Raw genomic sequence first — 16748 nt, 5'->3', positions numbered from 1 at the left:
TACATCGGCAATCGCAACAATCTCAAACCTTTCTTAAAATATGTCCAAACCTTGAAGGCCTCATGCTAGTCCCTTGAAACTTCAGCCCCAAACGGTTTCTCTACAAACAAAACAAGACCTTCTCATACCAACTACCTTCGGAATCAAACTATGATTTCCATCGTCCAACAATTCACTTGTCCCGTCTCAAACTTTTGACAAATAATAAAACTCGATGTGCTGATACGTTAATTATGAAAGTCCCGCCAAAAGTTTGATGTTGATGGCGAACTAAATGGAGACAAAAGAAAGGATGAACAAGAAGACATTGAATACTTTCAGGCAACCTGAAAAAATGGTTCTTGTTGTCAACGACGTAGCAGTGGGTTGAGATGGCGACAGCAAGGTGCTAATGAAAGATGATGTCGTAGTAATCGGTACTAACAGCGAGGAGGTAGCAGTGCCGGAAGCGGGTGTCGTTATGGTCGCCGAGGAAGAGTCGGAACCATTGAATGTATGACCATTAAAAGCATACCTCGCAAGAACCGTAGTGCCGTCAGGGCCTGCTGTAGCTAGGTTAACAGTTGCTTTCAGATCAGAACCAAGTGTCGTAACGTCGAATACTGCACCACCCTCCAGCCAGGAAGAGCAAACAGCGCCACGGCCAGGACGATCAGGTGTACCGAGATTAGAATGACCTAAATTATATCCTCTACAGAATCAATCAGATAAAATACTATTTCATTGAACAAAGCGCGGAAAATACCTGGGGCAGCACATGATGTAACTTGAGTTGCGTCTTTCTCTAAAGATTTCCCAGTTATGTGGGCAAACCAGGGCTTCAAAAGGACCGAGGTAAGTTGAATCGAATCCAGCGAGAACGCTGGAGTAGAGCTGCGGTGGCAGGCAAGTGGTGTATTTCAGATCAATACCCGGATGGATAACGACTATGAGGTGCTCATAGATCTCAGTTTCATATTCTCCCTCAATTGAACTGTAAGCAAAGTCAGTAAAGCTTTACCAGATGAATGTAGACTTCAAACATACGTGAAGCCGGCGTTAGTGCATTGAGATGGCTGCGTGAAGGTGGTGGTTATCCTCGGCGTGCTATAGCTAGCTGACGGAGAGATCGAGGTAGCAGAAGGCACCGCTGGAGTTATCCCCTCGCAGAGAATGTGAGAACTGAGCAAGATACTGGTGACGGAAATGTTCCGGAGAATGAACATAATTTGCATGCGCGTTTAATTGACGGAGGACAAACAGGAAGGAAGCCTTTGAAGAACATTCTTCTTCAAACAAGTCTCGTACAGCGACCAACATATTGTCTGTGAATACCAAGTTACCTCGTTAGTACCATGCCAATCAAGCCTAATTTCATCGTTCGTGGCTCAAAAATGGAAGGTGATGCCAAATGGGGAGATATTAAGCGCCACCAACACTCGTCAACAGATAGTTGAAGAATCTTCCAGTAGAAAGAAACCATTTTTGATCTAGAAGTTCATTTTCACGACTTTCCAGGGGCAGAGTAGCATTCAATTTTAGGTTCTCGGAATATTATACGAACCCCTGCATGTCAACAATTAACCCCGCTACCACTGTCACGACTACTTGATTATCAGCAATATAAAAAAGTCGTAATCTGACTGAGAAAGTGTACATCACAGTCTCTAAACCCTTAGTCAAAAGTAATATGAGAAGAGAGTTTAGAAGTTAAGCACTTAGCTAGGTCTGTGTGGATCTGATTCCATACTGTAGAATTTTTGTTGAATACGAAGTATCTCCAATCTCAGGCGAATCCCAGTGTTTATGATAGCTGTGACTCATGTGTATAGAGTAATTCCGTCAAGTGATGGTACAACTTTATGAAATACATTTCTGGATAAAAGTCAGAGAACGGTCTTGCGTGAAAGCTGAATCTGAGGACCGCTCAGATCGAAGATAGCCCGCCCATAAGAGAAGCCATGAAGCAAAACCCAAATAAAGGTTCGAATACAGAACAATTATTGATCCACAGGACGCCAGGTACGTATTTGTACGCGAGACCAATATGGGCTGTAAAAGATTTCGCCTCTTCCCACTTCTTTCTGCCAAATACTTTCTCCATCCTCAGGAGTGTACCTTCGAGGCTCCTGAAAAGTTTTCGACTTGAACCCTAATTTGAGATAGCGTCTCATCGAAAAATGCCACAGATCAAGCACTGGATGGGGTTCTAGATACACTCTGTCGTACATGCAAATTCCTGCGTTTTGATCGAGAAACCACGTAGCAAACAAAACGCGGAATTGGTAGGAAATTTCTTCCCCTCTAGTACCTCTCAATGCTGGATGAAAATCATAGTAAATAATTGCGTCTTTTGAATCCTCAAAAGCTGTCGGCAGAAAGACCTGGTGAACCTGAAAATTGTTCAAGCGTTTAATAGAAACCCTCCGATACCTTGGATTCTGCTTATGTGACTCCGGTAGGCATTCCTGATTGTAGAAATAAAGCTCGGAACAGCGATAAGCTACCAAAAGGAGCATAAATTCTCTAACAGCACCAAGGTCTGCTCTATGCTCCGCCCAGTCTGGTTGAAATGGGACCGAATCATAGCTTTTATCTCTGTCTCTCGTGCTTCCATCTTCGACGATTCAAGAAGCGAAAGGTCCAAAGCAAGTTTCGTATTCCTGATCTCTCCACTTCCTGGTCTCGCTCCAGTCAAAAACGTTAAAATTATATTCAGGGAACTGACGAAGATAAGCGACTTCTGCATCGGTGGGCCAATTGTCCTGCGAGTAATCAGTATCCTCGGATCAATATTGATGGTGTCCAAAGCGCATATAGAACAGACTCTTCCCACCCTCCTCTTTTGCCTGAACGAGAGGCTCCATGTAAGACCTAGTTAGCATTGCAGCAGCAAGTAGCAGTCTGTACATGGCCCTGTAGAAGCCGTCCCTAAAAGAATCGATGGTCGCATTCTCAGAATTTGGAAATTCTGCCCCATGGCTGAATTTTCTACAAAACCTTCGCCTCTGCGCTCGATATTTCTCGTCAAGGATATCATCGAACATGTTCTCTATTGAGTGATGATGTGCATGCGAGGAAGTGAAATACTTGTATTCAAGACACCGAACTAGATGCTGCATATTCAAAACCTCTTTTAGTTCATCAAGATCTGGGAGTTCTGAACTCCCGCTGAGGGAAGCGATTGTGATGGCTGGTGGACGGTGTCCTTCTTTATGTGCTTCTAGAATGATAGCTGTTGCTCGGTCCTGCATTCATCAACTATGGAAACGAATCGATGAGTGGAGTTGTAGAGTTACCGCTATTAAGACATCGTTGAATGAGCGTATCTGTGATCTGGCTACATCCAGACGATTGTGTGTGAACTGATCCAGACTGCATAATTCCGTTTGCACGTCAACGCAAGTGCAACCACAGTAGAGAAGTCCTCGCAGCACTTGAAAATGCGAGCGAGGATCTCTATTGGGAGGGAGAGAATGAATTTTTCGGAATTCTGAGGAGGTATAAAAGGATGTTCCAATGGTTTTGGGTTACTGGATGGGGAAAAAATGCGTAGCGAAACTACGAGTTTATCGTTCGCCTGGAATTTGCAAGCAATAGCCATCATCTGCCTATGGTACCTCATCATATTTTCTGATATTCGATGAAATGAATGATAAGTTCAACAATGACTCTGTCCTCCCAGAGGTATTACGGTTGCAAGGAAGTGGATTCTGATCAATGACTCTCGAATATGGAGATCACTCGAACACAACTTTAAGCGAAAGGGAAAGGGGCAGGGGGTCTGTAAAACAAGCGAGCTCGCCGATTCTTGTTGTCACGTGATACCGTTGTGCTTCTAATCTATAATTGATTTAGTAGTTGAGGAGTACGCCGGCATTCCACGCAATCGATATTGTGATTAATTGACCTAAGTGTTGTTACACTAGTCTATTCTTATAACTCCGTTTGAAAGTACTCGGCCATTCAGCGCATTCCCGTGTACGGAAAGGAACGCACCACTAAAGCCCCCTGTCAATTCGGTTGCCAAGCAATTTGACCCCTTACCAGATTCCTTCCGTTCAGCCCTGGATATGTCTTCGACATGCTTTGTTACAGCCGCATTTGTTGCCACGGAAGCTTGACTGGCAGACGAAGACCGTTGAGCCTGCTGGGTATAAGACGGTCTAACCTTTTGCTTCGATAATTGTTTGAAGTCAGGTCAGGGGCGCTCTCTACGAGCAGCCCCTGAATTGATTAGAGTTCAACTCAAACAGAGAAGAAATGGCATCAATCAGGCACAACAGTATCTCAGAGACTGCTTCTGCTGATCTCTAACACGAAGAGAATCGGCTTTCAATCTTCTCGGTTAATGCTCAAAGCGCAGAACAGAATCGGAAATTGCTAGATTCCTTCTCGATCTTGTGCTGCACGTCACGGCAAGAAATTCATCGCAAGTTTACCTGAAACTCACGGCTTGCCCGTCACTGCAGCCTTGCAGCCCTTGCCGATGGGTTGTCTCTTTTCTTAGCAGTAGATGATGCTCAACCAACGAGAGTTCAGAATGGATACCAAAGCTGGAGATCTATTTCCTGAATACCAATTACGGGTCCAAGGCTGCAATCCTACAATCTCGTTTGAGTTTGCCAAACCCATCTGAAATCCTTCTATGGCTAAAGCTTCTCCATGTGTGGAGGAGGCTCAAGGGGGCCATCAACGCCTTTTGATCCTCTCCACAGCAATGCTTATTTTTCTGCTGCCGTTACACTCGATCATTCTCCATTCATCTCCATAATGAGTGCCAAGCTTCCTACGTCAAATGGTGGTGTAAGACAGGGCAGACCGTCTAGCCAGCCAGATGTATAAAGACGTTTCCATGTCACCTGGTATTGTCTTTCTTCACCACTCTTCTACAAGCAACTTCATTCTTTTGTTGCTTGAGTTGACTGTTGGCTGTATTTTGTTTTGCATCATTAACTTGTTGCTACCACACTCTTTAAACCTTTGATCCGTTATTGTTACATAAGAATTTTTCGACTTTTTCATAAGCCTAGTGTCCCTACAAGACTTCACGAACAATCATGAATTCATTACTTTACGGTCTCGCTGCTTTTTCGCTATGGCAGACAGGACTAGCTGGTAGTTCTGTGATGGGCAGCAATATTCTAAAGCGTATTGCTGATCCGGAAGTTGGAGCTACGGAGCAAGAAAGAGTTGTGAATATTCTCGAGCCCATTTTACCAAGAGAAATGGGGCTTCAACGAAGAGATGGACCATCGGTTGGACTAGCCAACGACACAAGCCTGTTCTGGGGAAAAGCTGGGAATGGTATAGTTCCTCTCCGTCTCGTAATCTCCGTCGCTAACTCATGATTCAGCTGAAAATGTTATGGTCAACTTAACCCTGGCAACTGGAGAATCGCAGATGATTCTCTCCATGGACCACTTCAAGGAAGAACTTCAGGATGTCGACTGCGACGGCTCCTTAGTTCTCACATTCAAGTCCGAAGCCACATATCGGGATGCCATCGATGACTGGGAATGGGTAAACTTCAACGAGCGTCGTACATTTGTCATGATCGTCAATTATGGAGACTGCTCTCCAGAGAGTGGACGACAACCTTGGGTAGTCAGTGCGGCAGCATATGATAACGCAAACTTCAAGGTTCATTTCACAGCAGTGCAGACGGAATGGTACGATCTTGACAATCCTTTCGAGATTAATTGGGGAGCCTATACCCCGGCTAGCAACTCTGCTCTGGCTGCTCGATGGAATCCTTTCGACATAATTGACGATATCACCAGCCCAAATTGGAACCCGAAATTTGATGTTAACCTTGCTCACTCCATTCCATCAACTTTGTGGGAAAAGTCGACAGCATCTGGATTATCTCTTTCCATCGGCTGTGACTCTTGCGGCACCACTGGAAAATTGACTGTCGCAGGAAAGCTGAAGGGCTCACTCCTGAAGCTCAAAATTGAAGAGGCATACATCGAGGCTACACCATCTAATCTTGGGGCTGAGTTCAACCCTTCCTTCACTGTTTCTGGAGAATTGAGCTCAGAGTGGAAGAAGAGCTGGGAGATTGTCAAAGTTCCTCTTTCTACCTTCAGCATTCCTCTAATCTTCAGTGTCGGTCCTGAGTTAAGGCTCAGTGCTGGGTTCGAGTTGAGTGCAGTCCAGGGTTCTGCTACAGTCAAGACTGGCATCTCCGCAAAGATACCAGACACTGCTAGTGCCAAGGTGGACTTCCATGGCGGTGATACTCACGTTAATGGATGGAAGCCGGTGATTACTACCAAGCCTATCACCCTTGAGGCCCAAGTACAAGGCACTCTTGCAATTTACACTGCTGTCGGTGTTGATATCGGCATGACTATTTTCAGTAAGATATCACAACTTCTGTGAAAGATTGTATTTCTAACACATCCGCAGAAAAGATTGACATGGGTGTTGGGCTTGAGCTACAAGTACCAAAGGTCACCATGAAACTTGGTGCCGAGTTTAGTAAGTTGGATTTATCTGTTCTAATTTCAAGATAACTAACATTGCCCAGACTCTCAAGGACAAGTTTGCCCCAATCGACCAGAAATGTTTGGTGTTAAATTCGATGCCAGCATTGGTGTGGATCTTTCCATCCAAGCATGGAATGGTGACAAAGACAAGCCGTTTTTCAACAAAGATCTTTGGAATGAGCCAGCACTTTTCGCATTCCCTCAAGTGTGCATTCCATTTGAGTTCGGCCCCAAGTCACCTATTCAGATGACAAAGTCTGTTTCTGTTGTAGCACCCACTCCAGCGCCTACTCCTGAGCCAGTGCCTCAAACCACCACTTCTGAGGAACCAGTTACGACTGAGCCTAGCAAACCCACGACCGTAGAGAAACCTGTCACAACGGAGCCCAGCAAGCCTTCAAGCACCGAAGATCCTGCCACGACCGAGCCAAGCAAATTTTCGACTGCTACTGTACCGAAATCTAAATCAACCACAATATCATCTGCCGGGACGGCCAGTACCAGTAAAGTAGGAACTTCGACGACCAACGCGTTGCCGTACTCCTCAACCTCAACTGGAACAACCATCAGCCCCATCACAAGTGGAAATGCCACCGTCAGCGCATCCACTGGTAGCGTGACCGGTATTACTATAAGCAAGTCTTCATCCGCAGCCGGATCCGCTTCCTTTTCCTACACTTCCACGTCGATCAAGCCCACGTCTTCTAGCACCGTAAAGACAACTTCTTCAATCACTGCTGCTACCAGCAAACCAACCAAGCCAACATACTCGAATTCGACTGTTACCTTCACTTCGCCGCCTGGTGTATACACCCCTACTCCGATCACTGACTACTTCCCTGGGCCCTCTGCCGTCCTCGAAACCCCTGGCGCAGGACAACCGAGTTCCCCTGAAATTGCAAACAACCCTGGGAGTCCAAATGCTCCTCCTATCAATGCTGGCCAAGGTAGTAAAAACACTGTCCAGGCGGAAGATACATACATTCCAGGCAACCTTCCAGGGAATGCACCAAGCAATACTCCTGGCGCTGCAAACACACCTAACAATGCGGAAGTTGTCGCAGCGAACACACCAGGGAATACACCTGACAACGTATATACGCCTGGCGTCGCAGAAGTAAACACAGCAAACAACGTTGCTTCCAACCCAAGTCCTGCAGAGAATTACGGACCAGAAAATGGAGTACCAGTAGCTACCGTCACATACTATGGTCCAAAACCTACCACTGGCATCACGAACGCCGGAGTCGTAAGTCCAGCTCAGCCTGGTCCGGAAAACACAACTCCTAACACCAACCCACCTGTCTCCGCCGAACCAGAAACGTCCAACTCAAATCCAGCTTCCTCTCCAGAATCGAAACCAGCCAGCGGGCCGCCAGAATTCAACCCCGCCTCTCCCCCATACAACCCTCATCCACCACCACCACCTCCACCTCCAGCAACCCTGACCACACCCCCAACCTACCCGACTCTCCTTCCCCCTCACGGCAAACCACCCGGGAACTACAACAGTAGCACCAACACCTTCACCTCGCTCCCTATCTACAATCTCACTTCTACTGCGTCGCCGCCTGTGCCTACGACCACACTATCGTATGGCAGACCTGTGGCAGTGAAGGGGAGGTTGGCGAGGTTTGTCGGGAGTGCGTGAGTGTATATTATGGTGATTGAGGTTGAGGATGAGGATGAGATGGGTGAAAAGCGGGTGTGAGCGTAGATTTGCATGGATGTATGAGATATGAAGCGGGCTGCATTTTCGGAGTTGTAGTAATTGAGCATATGTATGATAAGATGCTTGCATATTGAAGGGCGTAATAGATTATTCATAACTTGAAATCATTTTCAAACTTATTAAGCTAAAATAATCAGATCGTGATATTGTTATGTGTGTTAGCCTTGAAAAGCATGCCTATCTCGCAAAGTCGCAACGAGGAAAAAGAATTGCAGAATTGCCTAATCGTTCTATCAACATAAATTATAGTTTAATGGGTGAATACTCTAGCTTCAACACTACAGGGGAGCGGGATACGCGATGTTTGGCTAATATTAACGATGATGATAACGTGTTTCAACTGCCACTCATGTTGTCACTGCGAGCCAACAATTATAGAAAGGAAGCGCCATAAAGAGTTTCAAGTCGAGGTTCATTCGAGTAGTGAGGCACGTAACACAAATAATCCATGGGACGCAAGAACAAAACTGAAGGTTATTGCAGAGTGTCTTTGTGGAGTATCATGGGAAATTAATTGTCTCTCCATGCAGAGCTATCCATTCTTCTTTAGAAGACTCCAGTTTCCATTAGGCAAAGAACCAAAGTTGGGGTATCATAGCACAACACTCAGAAAGATTTTTTACTCCAAGCTCTGCTCCGCTCCAGATAGGTACATGGCTTCATGATGCTCCAAACGTGTCTTCATAATTTTGTCTATTTCCGCCCTCTAGTAGAAGAATCCAATGATCTTTCCGGCAACGTGCTTGCGTCTGGCCTCCTCGTGGTCCATGATACCGGCAGAGGTGGTGAGAACGATGTAACCGAATTGACGGGATGGAAGAAGCTTGACGACCCACTTCTCGAGATCTGTGAGACGGACGTTGTATCTTGGGGAGATGACACCGGTCTTGTTGAGACTGCGTAATGTGTTAGTGTATAATTCCAATCCTGCGCGACAATACCATGCTTACCGGCCGTTCAATTGGATGACAATCTTTCCGGATCGGTGGTCGTCGACCTCCTCGAACTCGCCAATGTATCCTAGACAAGCTAGTCAGTATGTTGCGAAAGATTAAACGTGTAACGTCAGGAAGAAAATCAGAGAACGTGTAAGATCCTCGCAGGTTAATATATCGGCAACTTAAAGGACTTCGGTCGTATAGGATCGAGACCGTTATCTAGTTATCATGCCGAATAGAGATTGAGTTAAAAAAGTCGCGACATACCGTGCTTCTGCATGACGCTGAGGAACTTAACAATGACCTTGGAGGAAGGTCTGATGAGAACCTGTCGCTTTCCAGACTTCTCGGCGTTGTTGATGGCGTTGAGCGCATCGTTAAGGACTGAGGTTTTGACCATGTTGGCGGTAGGAGATTCTCAAATCGAAAATTGGAAGTGAGGTATCTGCGAGAAAGCTAGAATGTTAGCCTTCATGGGCTCTGAGCATGGAGAGTGCCCTCATGATTGACAAGAGGGTTCTTCAAGCTCGTCGAGAAGAGGCGAAAAGTGTCGACATCTTTCAATTGCTACCGCTTGTGTCGCATTCGAGATTCCATGAGGTTTTCACCGCCATCAATTCCTCCCAGATGCTGCTTCCGCGCTCACAAATCGAGTAGATGCCGATTTTTCCCTCTGCCTATCATGAAGGTCGTTCGAGTTGAAGCATATCGAAGGGGCGATACATACCTCTGTATGCGATTTTGCGGTTGGTCGTATGGGAATGAGAAAGTTCGTGAAGCTCTCGTGAGGTCGAGAATATTTCTGACTTCGAGATCTTCATTGTGCCGCACGGGCCTCACTGCGCCCTTTTCCCGTCTCACTAGTGCGGGTTCAAGCGAAGCACTCACAATGCAAGGACCATTGCACACACAAACTCCAAAAAATACAACCAAGCGAATTTACTCTTTTCCTCAATACAACAACAAACTTGTTCTTCGAGGACCGGAAGTCATCAAATACAGTCAAGATGGTAGGCAATTCCTTCGCGATCCCGGAGCTTCGCTAATTCTCGCCAGTCTGACGCAGAAGACAACGCCTCAAATGCCCCAGATGTTGCGGAGGCCGAAGAAGTCGAGGTCTCTGGAGATGCCGCGTCCAAGGGACAAATGTCAGTTCTCGATGCTCTGAAGGGTGTTCTCAAGCTCGCTCTCATGCACGACGGTCTCGCCCGCGGTCTCCGCGAAGCCTCCAAGGCTCTCGACAGACGACAAGCTCACATGTGTGTTCTTAACGAGGCGTGCGAGGAGGAGGCATACAAGAAGTTGGTCGTTGCGTTATGCTCAGAGCACAAGATCCCATTGATCAAGGTACCTGACGGAAAGCAATTGGGCGAGTGGGCTGGTTTGTGTAAGTATAAGTTTGTGGAGATTGGAAATGGAAATTCTGACAATATTTCGTAGGTGTTCTGGACCGTGAGGGAAATGCACGCAAGGTTGTCAACTGCTCTTGCGTTGTCGTCAAGGATTGGGGAGAGGAGTCTCAGGAGCGATCGATCCTTCTCAACTACTTCCAGACCGAGCAGTAAATTACAAAAAAAGGGATGGGTGGATTTATGGAGTTTCCTTCTGGTGGATAGACATTTGCCGTTGCTCAATTTTTCTTCTGATGTACTCTACATATGATGCATTACGGCGGGAAATGAAACTGGCATAAGGGCACCTACGGGGCACTTTTTAAAGAGCTTCATCTACTCCAATTGTGATTAAAATGATATCCGCAAACGCCAGACTCCAGGCTCGGACTTTGACTATAGAAACGCTCGTCAAAATGCGACCAAATACCATCCCGAGCGTTACTAAGGATCACTTTCTTCCATCAACCATTATAATGTGATAACCATGTACCGTTTTTGCTTCGGCATACGTTGGATTAGTCGTGGAAGATTGCGCAAGCTCCATCGCGATATCTGCAAAGGCCGGCTCCAGCTCCTCTCTCTTCTTCCATCCGATAGAGCCCCCTAACACCATCAGTACGCGAACCTAGAAGCCCATAAACTGGAATCACTAACCAGATCTCGCCTTGTCCTCAGAGAACTCTCTTGCGACACTATCAAAAGACGCACCACCCTTCAGCTTCTCCAAAGCTTCTTCCTTCTTACTATGTTTCTCGCACTTTCATACCATTGTCAGCCCTGTATCCCAATATCGCAGCTTGAGGATCAGTTACCAAAATATGCCGAACGTTGATCTGTTGTGTAGGTTTGACCTTGCCAGCTCCCTTTTCTTCTGCGGGAGCTTTCGCTTTGCCTTTACCTTTGTCGCCGCCTTTTCCTTTAGGCGCCATAATTTAGGGAATCGAAAGACTGCCTTGGAAATATGTGTAAGGTTCGTGGAGGGGTTGCTGAAGGGGAGTTGATTGCGGCGTCTGGAATGGAGGGGTCGAACAGCTGCGCAACTTTTTGGTGGGGCTGTTTTCAAGGATCACCAACTTTGACCTCTCGAGTCATGTTTTTGTCATGAGGTGTTTGATGAGGAGGAAATTTATTTCTTATTCATATTTTGTTCATATTTATATTTCTTCTTACTACGCTTCAATATATGGTTGACAGCTATAGTTTTTCCTTTCAACGCCACTCAGTTCATATATCACACACCATTTCCCTCCTACACGTCACTTCTTCACAAAGAGAAAATAACTAGACAATATCAACATGGCACCCTCAATAACAGAACATCCTCCAATTTCAAAACTCACTCCAAGTTCAACGCCAAAACCACAAGATGAATTCCACAAACTCGTCTCTGAACTCTCCCATATCCTCGGTCCCTCCTCTGGCCTCACATCCCAAGACATAAACATCGAGGACCTGCACACCCTGATGAGCAACTACACATCCTCCGAAACAGACTGGTCACCTTATACCTTTGCCGATCACAGCAGAGGCTACACACGCAATCTCGTCGACCGCGGAAACGGAAAATCCAATCTTGTTTGTCCTTCCTCTTTCCCAATGTCACACCACCATCTGACTTATCCTCTCAGCTACTACTAGTATGGACGCCCGGCAAAGGCTCACCGATCCATGACCACGCCGATGCCCACTGTCTCATGAAAGTCCTCAAAGGGAAATTACTAGAGACGCGTTATGAGTTCCCGCAAAAGGCTGGAGAGCCGATGAGCGTGATCAAGGAGACGCCGTTTGAGGTTGATCAGGTTACTTATATGGCTGATGAGTTGGGGTTGCATAAGATTTGGAATCCGGATGGGGAGGAGGTGGCTGTTAGTTTGCATTGTAAGTTTAGCGTCTTTTCCAGCTGTAAATTGTGTGGCTGGTAGAATAGTAGTTTGAGGTTAAGTTGGAACTCTGCTCTATGGGGAGTTAGTTTTTGGATTCAAATATGGGTCATTTCAAGTCCGACACTAATAAATTCATAGTATACACACCTCCAAACGCAGCAAAATTCGGCTGTCGAATCTATGACGAAAAGACTGGGAAAAGTAGTCATATTACACAGTCTAATTTCTACTCTGAATATGGTCAGAAGGCTGCTCAGTAGGTGAATGCCGAATGAGACGTTGCTGATGCTTAGACTGTACTTTATAAGCCATGTAAATGATAGGGTTGCAGTGTAATTCGTTGTACAAGTAAAGCATTTTGTATTTATACGTTGAAAGATGTTATAGTTTAGACTTCATGGATGGAATCACGACAGAATGTATGATTCTCAGATGGATATTTGGTTGGCGCTCAATTTTTAATAGTGTACTACACAACCGATTCTTCGAAGCTACAACCCGTATTTAAATCCGGCTGTTGAATAAGGGCAGTACCTTGATATGTTTTATTTTGCCATGTCTAATCTGTTCCCTAGCAAATCAAGCAACCGAACTTTAGAAGCCAGACATATGATATCAGCGCCAGTGCAATATATTGACGATTTCCGGGCAAAGTAGTAGCTCTAGTACATACTACTATGATCATGTACTTAGACATGCACCCGACAGCGTTTAGCGAGCACTGGTGTATTCTGCTTGGTAAGACTTAACTCCACCCTGCTTCATCAACTCTCTCAGCGCAACAGTTGCATATTGGCTCGTCTGCAAAGCAAACTTCAAAATAACAGCAATCCGTACGGGACGTTCATCCTCGACAACCTGTTCTGCCGGTGGTTGCCCTAATGAGGGAACTGACTCTGATATCTCTGCGGCTTCTCTCTTTAGCGGTGATGATTCGGTCGGCACATTTGCTGGCTCGGTTTTCACGACTTCAGGCTCCAAGCTTGTGGCTTCAACCATAACAGTATCACTACTATTCGTGTCTGGCTTCGCAGAATTTGCCGAGTTTGTCGGATCTGCTGGTTCCCCACTGTCCTTTGAATTCAACGGCACATTTTCCTTCTGCTTCTCTGCTTCATGAACAACAGTTCCCTTGTTACTGGTTCGTCGGCGTTCCTCATCCGCAGAAGTCTTGACAAAAGTTTCTGTAAATTGTGGTAAAGTAATTGCAGATCCAGATGCAATTGCCTCCGCCTCCGCAGCCTCTCTGAGAACAGTGTCCCGGGCCTTGATAGTATCTGCAGAGTTCAGCCAAGCGTTATGTGCAGAAGTGCCAACCACCTGCTCCCTCAGCGCATCGTGCTCAGCGGTTTTACCGCCTCTAACTCCATTGAATTGACGATCGTTGAGCTGTTTCCCTTGCAGCGCTTCATTGAAGGGATTTGACTTGTTGCCACTATACTGGCTCTTGTATTGGCCATTCTTATTGGCATGCTTCAACTTGTTGAGAAGCTCGAGATCGGTTTCCACCATCTGTTCAGTCTCTGCGCGATATGATCTCACGTCGAATGTGCAATTATCGCTCACTTTCGCCATCATCTTCCTATAGCTTCCACTGAGACTGAAATCCTTATTCGGGCGGCGCATGTTTGCAGGGTCCAGATTGCCTCCTGCATCGCTTCCCATATATTCCTTGTAGAAATCACCGATATCATTTTGTGGGTACTCGATGTCCCAACCTGGCGTCGGCAAAACGATATCATAGATTGTATATTTGCCACTGGCAACCTCCTCAGCTGATACAGGTCTGGCTCGATCGAAAATCTCCTCTTTTGTATATCCTGCATCGCCTCCTTCTGCATGAACAACAACCTCGCCGTTCTCGTCGACCTCATCTCTCTTAGCTGCTTCAATCGCGGCGCGTGATTCGATCAAGATAAGGTCCCCTTCAACGACCTGCTTTCCATATTTCGTCCAGCGCTGACTGACGGCAAGATTCCACACTTTAGATTGATAGGCGTGGACATACATGAGTCTCAGATTCCTTGCGATCGACATTATGGCGGAAAGGTGATCGTTCTTCTGTGATCCCAATGTTCTAATTATGGAAGCCTCGGCGTTGAACTTTCGAGGTAGCTTTTCCAGCGCGTTTCTGCTATTTCCAGTGGTGTTGAAGATATGTATAGCGTGAGCTCGGTCGACGTCGTCTTTGTTCACTTGATCAGTTGTGGGAGTGTCGCGCAACGCATATGCCAAGGTTTCGTCGCTGTATGACATTATGGACTCAACAGCACCTTGGAAATCTCCTTTGAGGATCTTCTTGCCGATTTCATCTGTACCGACTCCAAATGTACCAAATCGCTGCATACCGTAGTAATTGAGAAATCCATCTTCTTGAAGTTGGCGCACTGACTCTCCAACAACTTTGTTCGCTAGTTTTAATCTCGATTCTTCATCAAGGCTCGAATCATCTCCGAAATGACAGTCTCGAAGAGTGATTGTGAATTGGTTTCCTTTGAGCTCACCCAGTTCCAAGCCGTATTTTTCATACTTGAAATTGCCAATTCGCGCGAATCGAAGTCCACGAGGACCGTAGTTTACTTTTGCTGCATTGGCAGCAAGTAAACGAGGAACACTCATCCGCTGTGTCGTAGCAGCCCGACGATCTTTAGTACCGGCGTGTCCGATGGTGTTCTTGTTGACCTTGAGGGCTTGAGCAAGTATGCTAGCAACCTCCATCGTATCTTTATTTTCCTTGTACAAAGTAAAATGTAGGTACTCTCCACCAAGCTCATTCCATCCCACTTTGCCCCTGGACATACCTTTTTGGTTTCGAGGATTAGGTGCTCGAGGTTTTGCAGCGGCTCGAGGATTTGACGGGCGAGCTGCGGCAATACTGATCTTACCCTGATCAACGGCCTCCGTTTCCAAACGAGAATTAAATATGCGGCGGATATCAGCGTGAATCTGGCTTCGGACATGGCGTTCAAGTGGTTCTGTGAGAACGGCTTCAAAAGAGGTTGCTTTGGCAGTGGGTTTCTTAAGAATCTCCTCGTACAGAGCGTAGATTCGATCAGTCAAGGTGGGGTCAAAGTAGGTATTAAGCTTCTGACGATTCTCTTCGCTGTCGGGAGTACTAGCAGTGCTTGGCTCTTGCTTGGGATCAGTCGGTCCGTTGGTTGTCGCAGGCTCGTCAACTTGGGGAGTCACGGCTTCTGAAGCAGCATGTGTGGTGACATCTACGTTGGACGAAGCGTCGGGTTTCTCTGTTGAAGCTGAACTATCTGCTGAAGCCTCCGCCGTTTTTTTTGCAGCCTCTTCCTTAGCAAGTTCAATCCTGACGTCTTGAGCGCCAAACCTTGAAAAGCGACTTGAAGATGGTTCTTGATCCAGTTTTTGAGCAGGCTGGGAAACGAGCAAATTAGCAAACTGTGCCAAATCTGCAAAGACGATGGTCACACATTCAGAAACAATCATGATGTGAACAGTGAAATCATCATGAACGTACCTCATCGGTATGCGGGTTGAATGGCGGTGGTTTGTCGTCTGTAAGGTGAACGACAGTTCCATCCGGAGCAATTTCGTGGACAAGGAAATCCGTGTATCTGAGATGAGAATGTCAGTTGATCCATTCATTGAAACATTGGACGACGAGAGGAACGCTTGGATCTGATTTGAAATTCCCTGGATTTATGAAAATCCAGAAGTGATAAAATCAGCATCCTCAATGGGAAATATTTATCCGAACAGTATTCTTATTGCCATGTAATAAGATTGCGAAGGACGTGAAGAAAAGGTAATAATAGATCGAATTGGCAACACACCTTTGCTTTAGGGTTCCAGAAAAACCCAACCCATTATCATTGACAAAATGAAGAATACCAGCTTCAGCTTCGCGACTGTCTGGATCAAATTTTGTATCAACGGCCTTGCTTTCAAAAATAGTCTCTTTTTTGATGTCTGCCTCAGCAATTCCGCCTTGGGCGTCTTGACCCGAATTTTCTGACATTTTTGGGTGCGTTGTTGATTGATCTTGGAAAAGACGTTGACGCTTGGATGGAGGCTCAGAGTTCACATTCTGGCTCGAATGAGCAGGACCCCTGTCGCCATTGGAGTCCGCCATTTAGCGAGGTAATTTGCCACCTTACTAGATCAGGATAGCGTATATATCTCTATTTACAATCCAAAATTACAAGCAAAAGGGTGACTACAGTTGTGCGACTGCAATGAATGTCATTCAAATTTCGCGCTGCTAAAACTCATTTCTCGCCTACATAATCGGATATATGATTATCCGCTCCGATGCCAAGCATTACCACGTTCCTCCCTCGCTTCTTGAGCCTCCCTCA

General features: G+C 46.1%; 7 protein-coding genes across 7 annotated transcripts; 3 read left to right on the top strand and 4 right to left on the bottom strand.

Moving 5' to 3' along the window:
• Window positions 1-270: 270 nt before the first annotated feature.
• Window positions 271-1205, bottom strand: GLAREA_12929 (uncharacterized protein; the record flags this gene model as incomplete). Its single annotated transcript, XM_008084692.1, has 3 exons — window positions 271-691; window positions 746-973; window positions 1027-1205. 3 exons carry the CDS (start codon window positions 1203-1205, stop codon window positions 271-273), a joined length of 828 nt encoding a protein of 275 aa, XP_008082883.1.
• Window positions 1206-5039: 3834 nt separating this feature from the next.
• On the top strand, window positions 5040-8124 carry GLAREA_12928 (uncharacterized protein; the record flags this gene model as incomplete). Its single annotated transcript, XM_008084691.1, has 4 exons — window positions 5040-5286; window positions 5336-6343; window positions 6394-6465; window positions 6515-8124. 4 exons carry the CDS (start codon window positions 5040-5042, stop codon window positions 8122-8124), a joined length of 2937 nt encoding a protein of 978 aa, XP_008082882.1.
• Window positions 8125-8911: 787 nt separating this feature from the next.
• On the bottom strand, window positions 8912-9543 carry GLAREA_12927 (Ribosomal protein S8; the record flags this gene model as incomplete). The annotated part of the gene is made up of 3 exons (XM_008084690.1): window positions 8912-9101; window positions 9156-9225; window positions 9411-9543. The coding sequence occupies 3 exons, from the start codon at window positions 9541-9543 to the stop codon at window positions 8912-8914; spliced, it is 393 nt and encodes a 130-aa protein (XP_008082881.1).
• Window positions 9544-10032: 489 nt separating this feature from the next.
• On the top strand, window positions 10033-10708 carry GLAREA_12926 (L30e-like protein; the record flags this gene model as incomplete). Its single annotated transcript, XM_008084689.1, has 3 exons — window positions 10033-10153; window positions 10210-10530; window positions 10584-10708. 3 exons carry the CDS (start codon window positions 10033-10035, stop codon window positions 10706-10708), a joined length of 567 nt encoding a protein of 188 aa, XP_008082880.1.
• Window positions 10709-10985: 277 nt separating this feature from the next.
• On the bottom strand, window positions 10986-11466 carry GLAREA_12925 (FKBP-like protein; the record flags this gene model as incomplete). Its single annotated transcript, XM_008084688.1, has 3 exons — window positions 10986-11140; window positions 11192-11294; window positions 11350-11466. The coding sequence occupies 3 exons, from the start codon at window positions 11464-11466 to the stop codon at window positions 10986-10988; spliced, it is 375 nt and encodes a 124-aa protein (XP_008082879.1).
• Window positions 11467-11833: 367 nt separating this feature from the next.
• GLAREA_12924 (RmlC-like cupin) lies at window positions 11834-12680 on the top strand (the record flags this gene model as incomplete). The annotated part of the gene is made up of 3 exons (XM_008084687.1): window positions 11834-12112; window positions 12166-12415; window positions 12559-12680. The coding sequence occupies 3 exons, from the start codon at window positions 11834-11836 to the stop codon at window positions 12678-12680; spliced, it is 651 nt and encodes a 216-aa protein (XP_008082878.1).
• A 451-nt stretch (window positions 12681-13131) lies between these two features.
• On the bottom strand, window positions 13132-16522 carry GLAREA_12923 (Pseudouridine synthase; the record flags this gene model as incomplete). The annotated part of the gene is made up of 3 exons (XM_008084686.1): window positions 13132-15804; window positions 15908-16004; window positions 16224-16522. The coding sequence occupies 3 exons, from the start codon at window positions 16520-16522 to the stop codon at window positions 13132-13134; spliced, it is 3069 nt and encodes a 1022-aa protein (XP_008082877.1).
• Between the last annotated feature and the right edge of the window lie 226 nt (window positions 16523-16748).

Source organism: Glarea lozoyensis, assembly GCF_000409485.1.
Source record: "Glarea lozoyensis ATCC 20868 chromosome Unknown GLAREA21, whole genome shotgun sequence".
NCBI classification, from domain to species: domain Eukaryota; kingdom Fungi; phylum Ascomycota; class Leotiomycetes; order Helotiales; family Helotiaceae; genus Glarea; species Glarea lozoyensis.
This window is presented reverse-complemented; position numbering and strand designations above follow the sequence as displayed.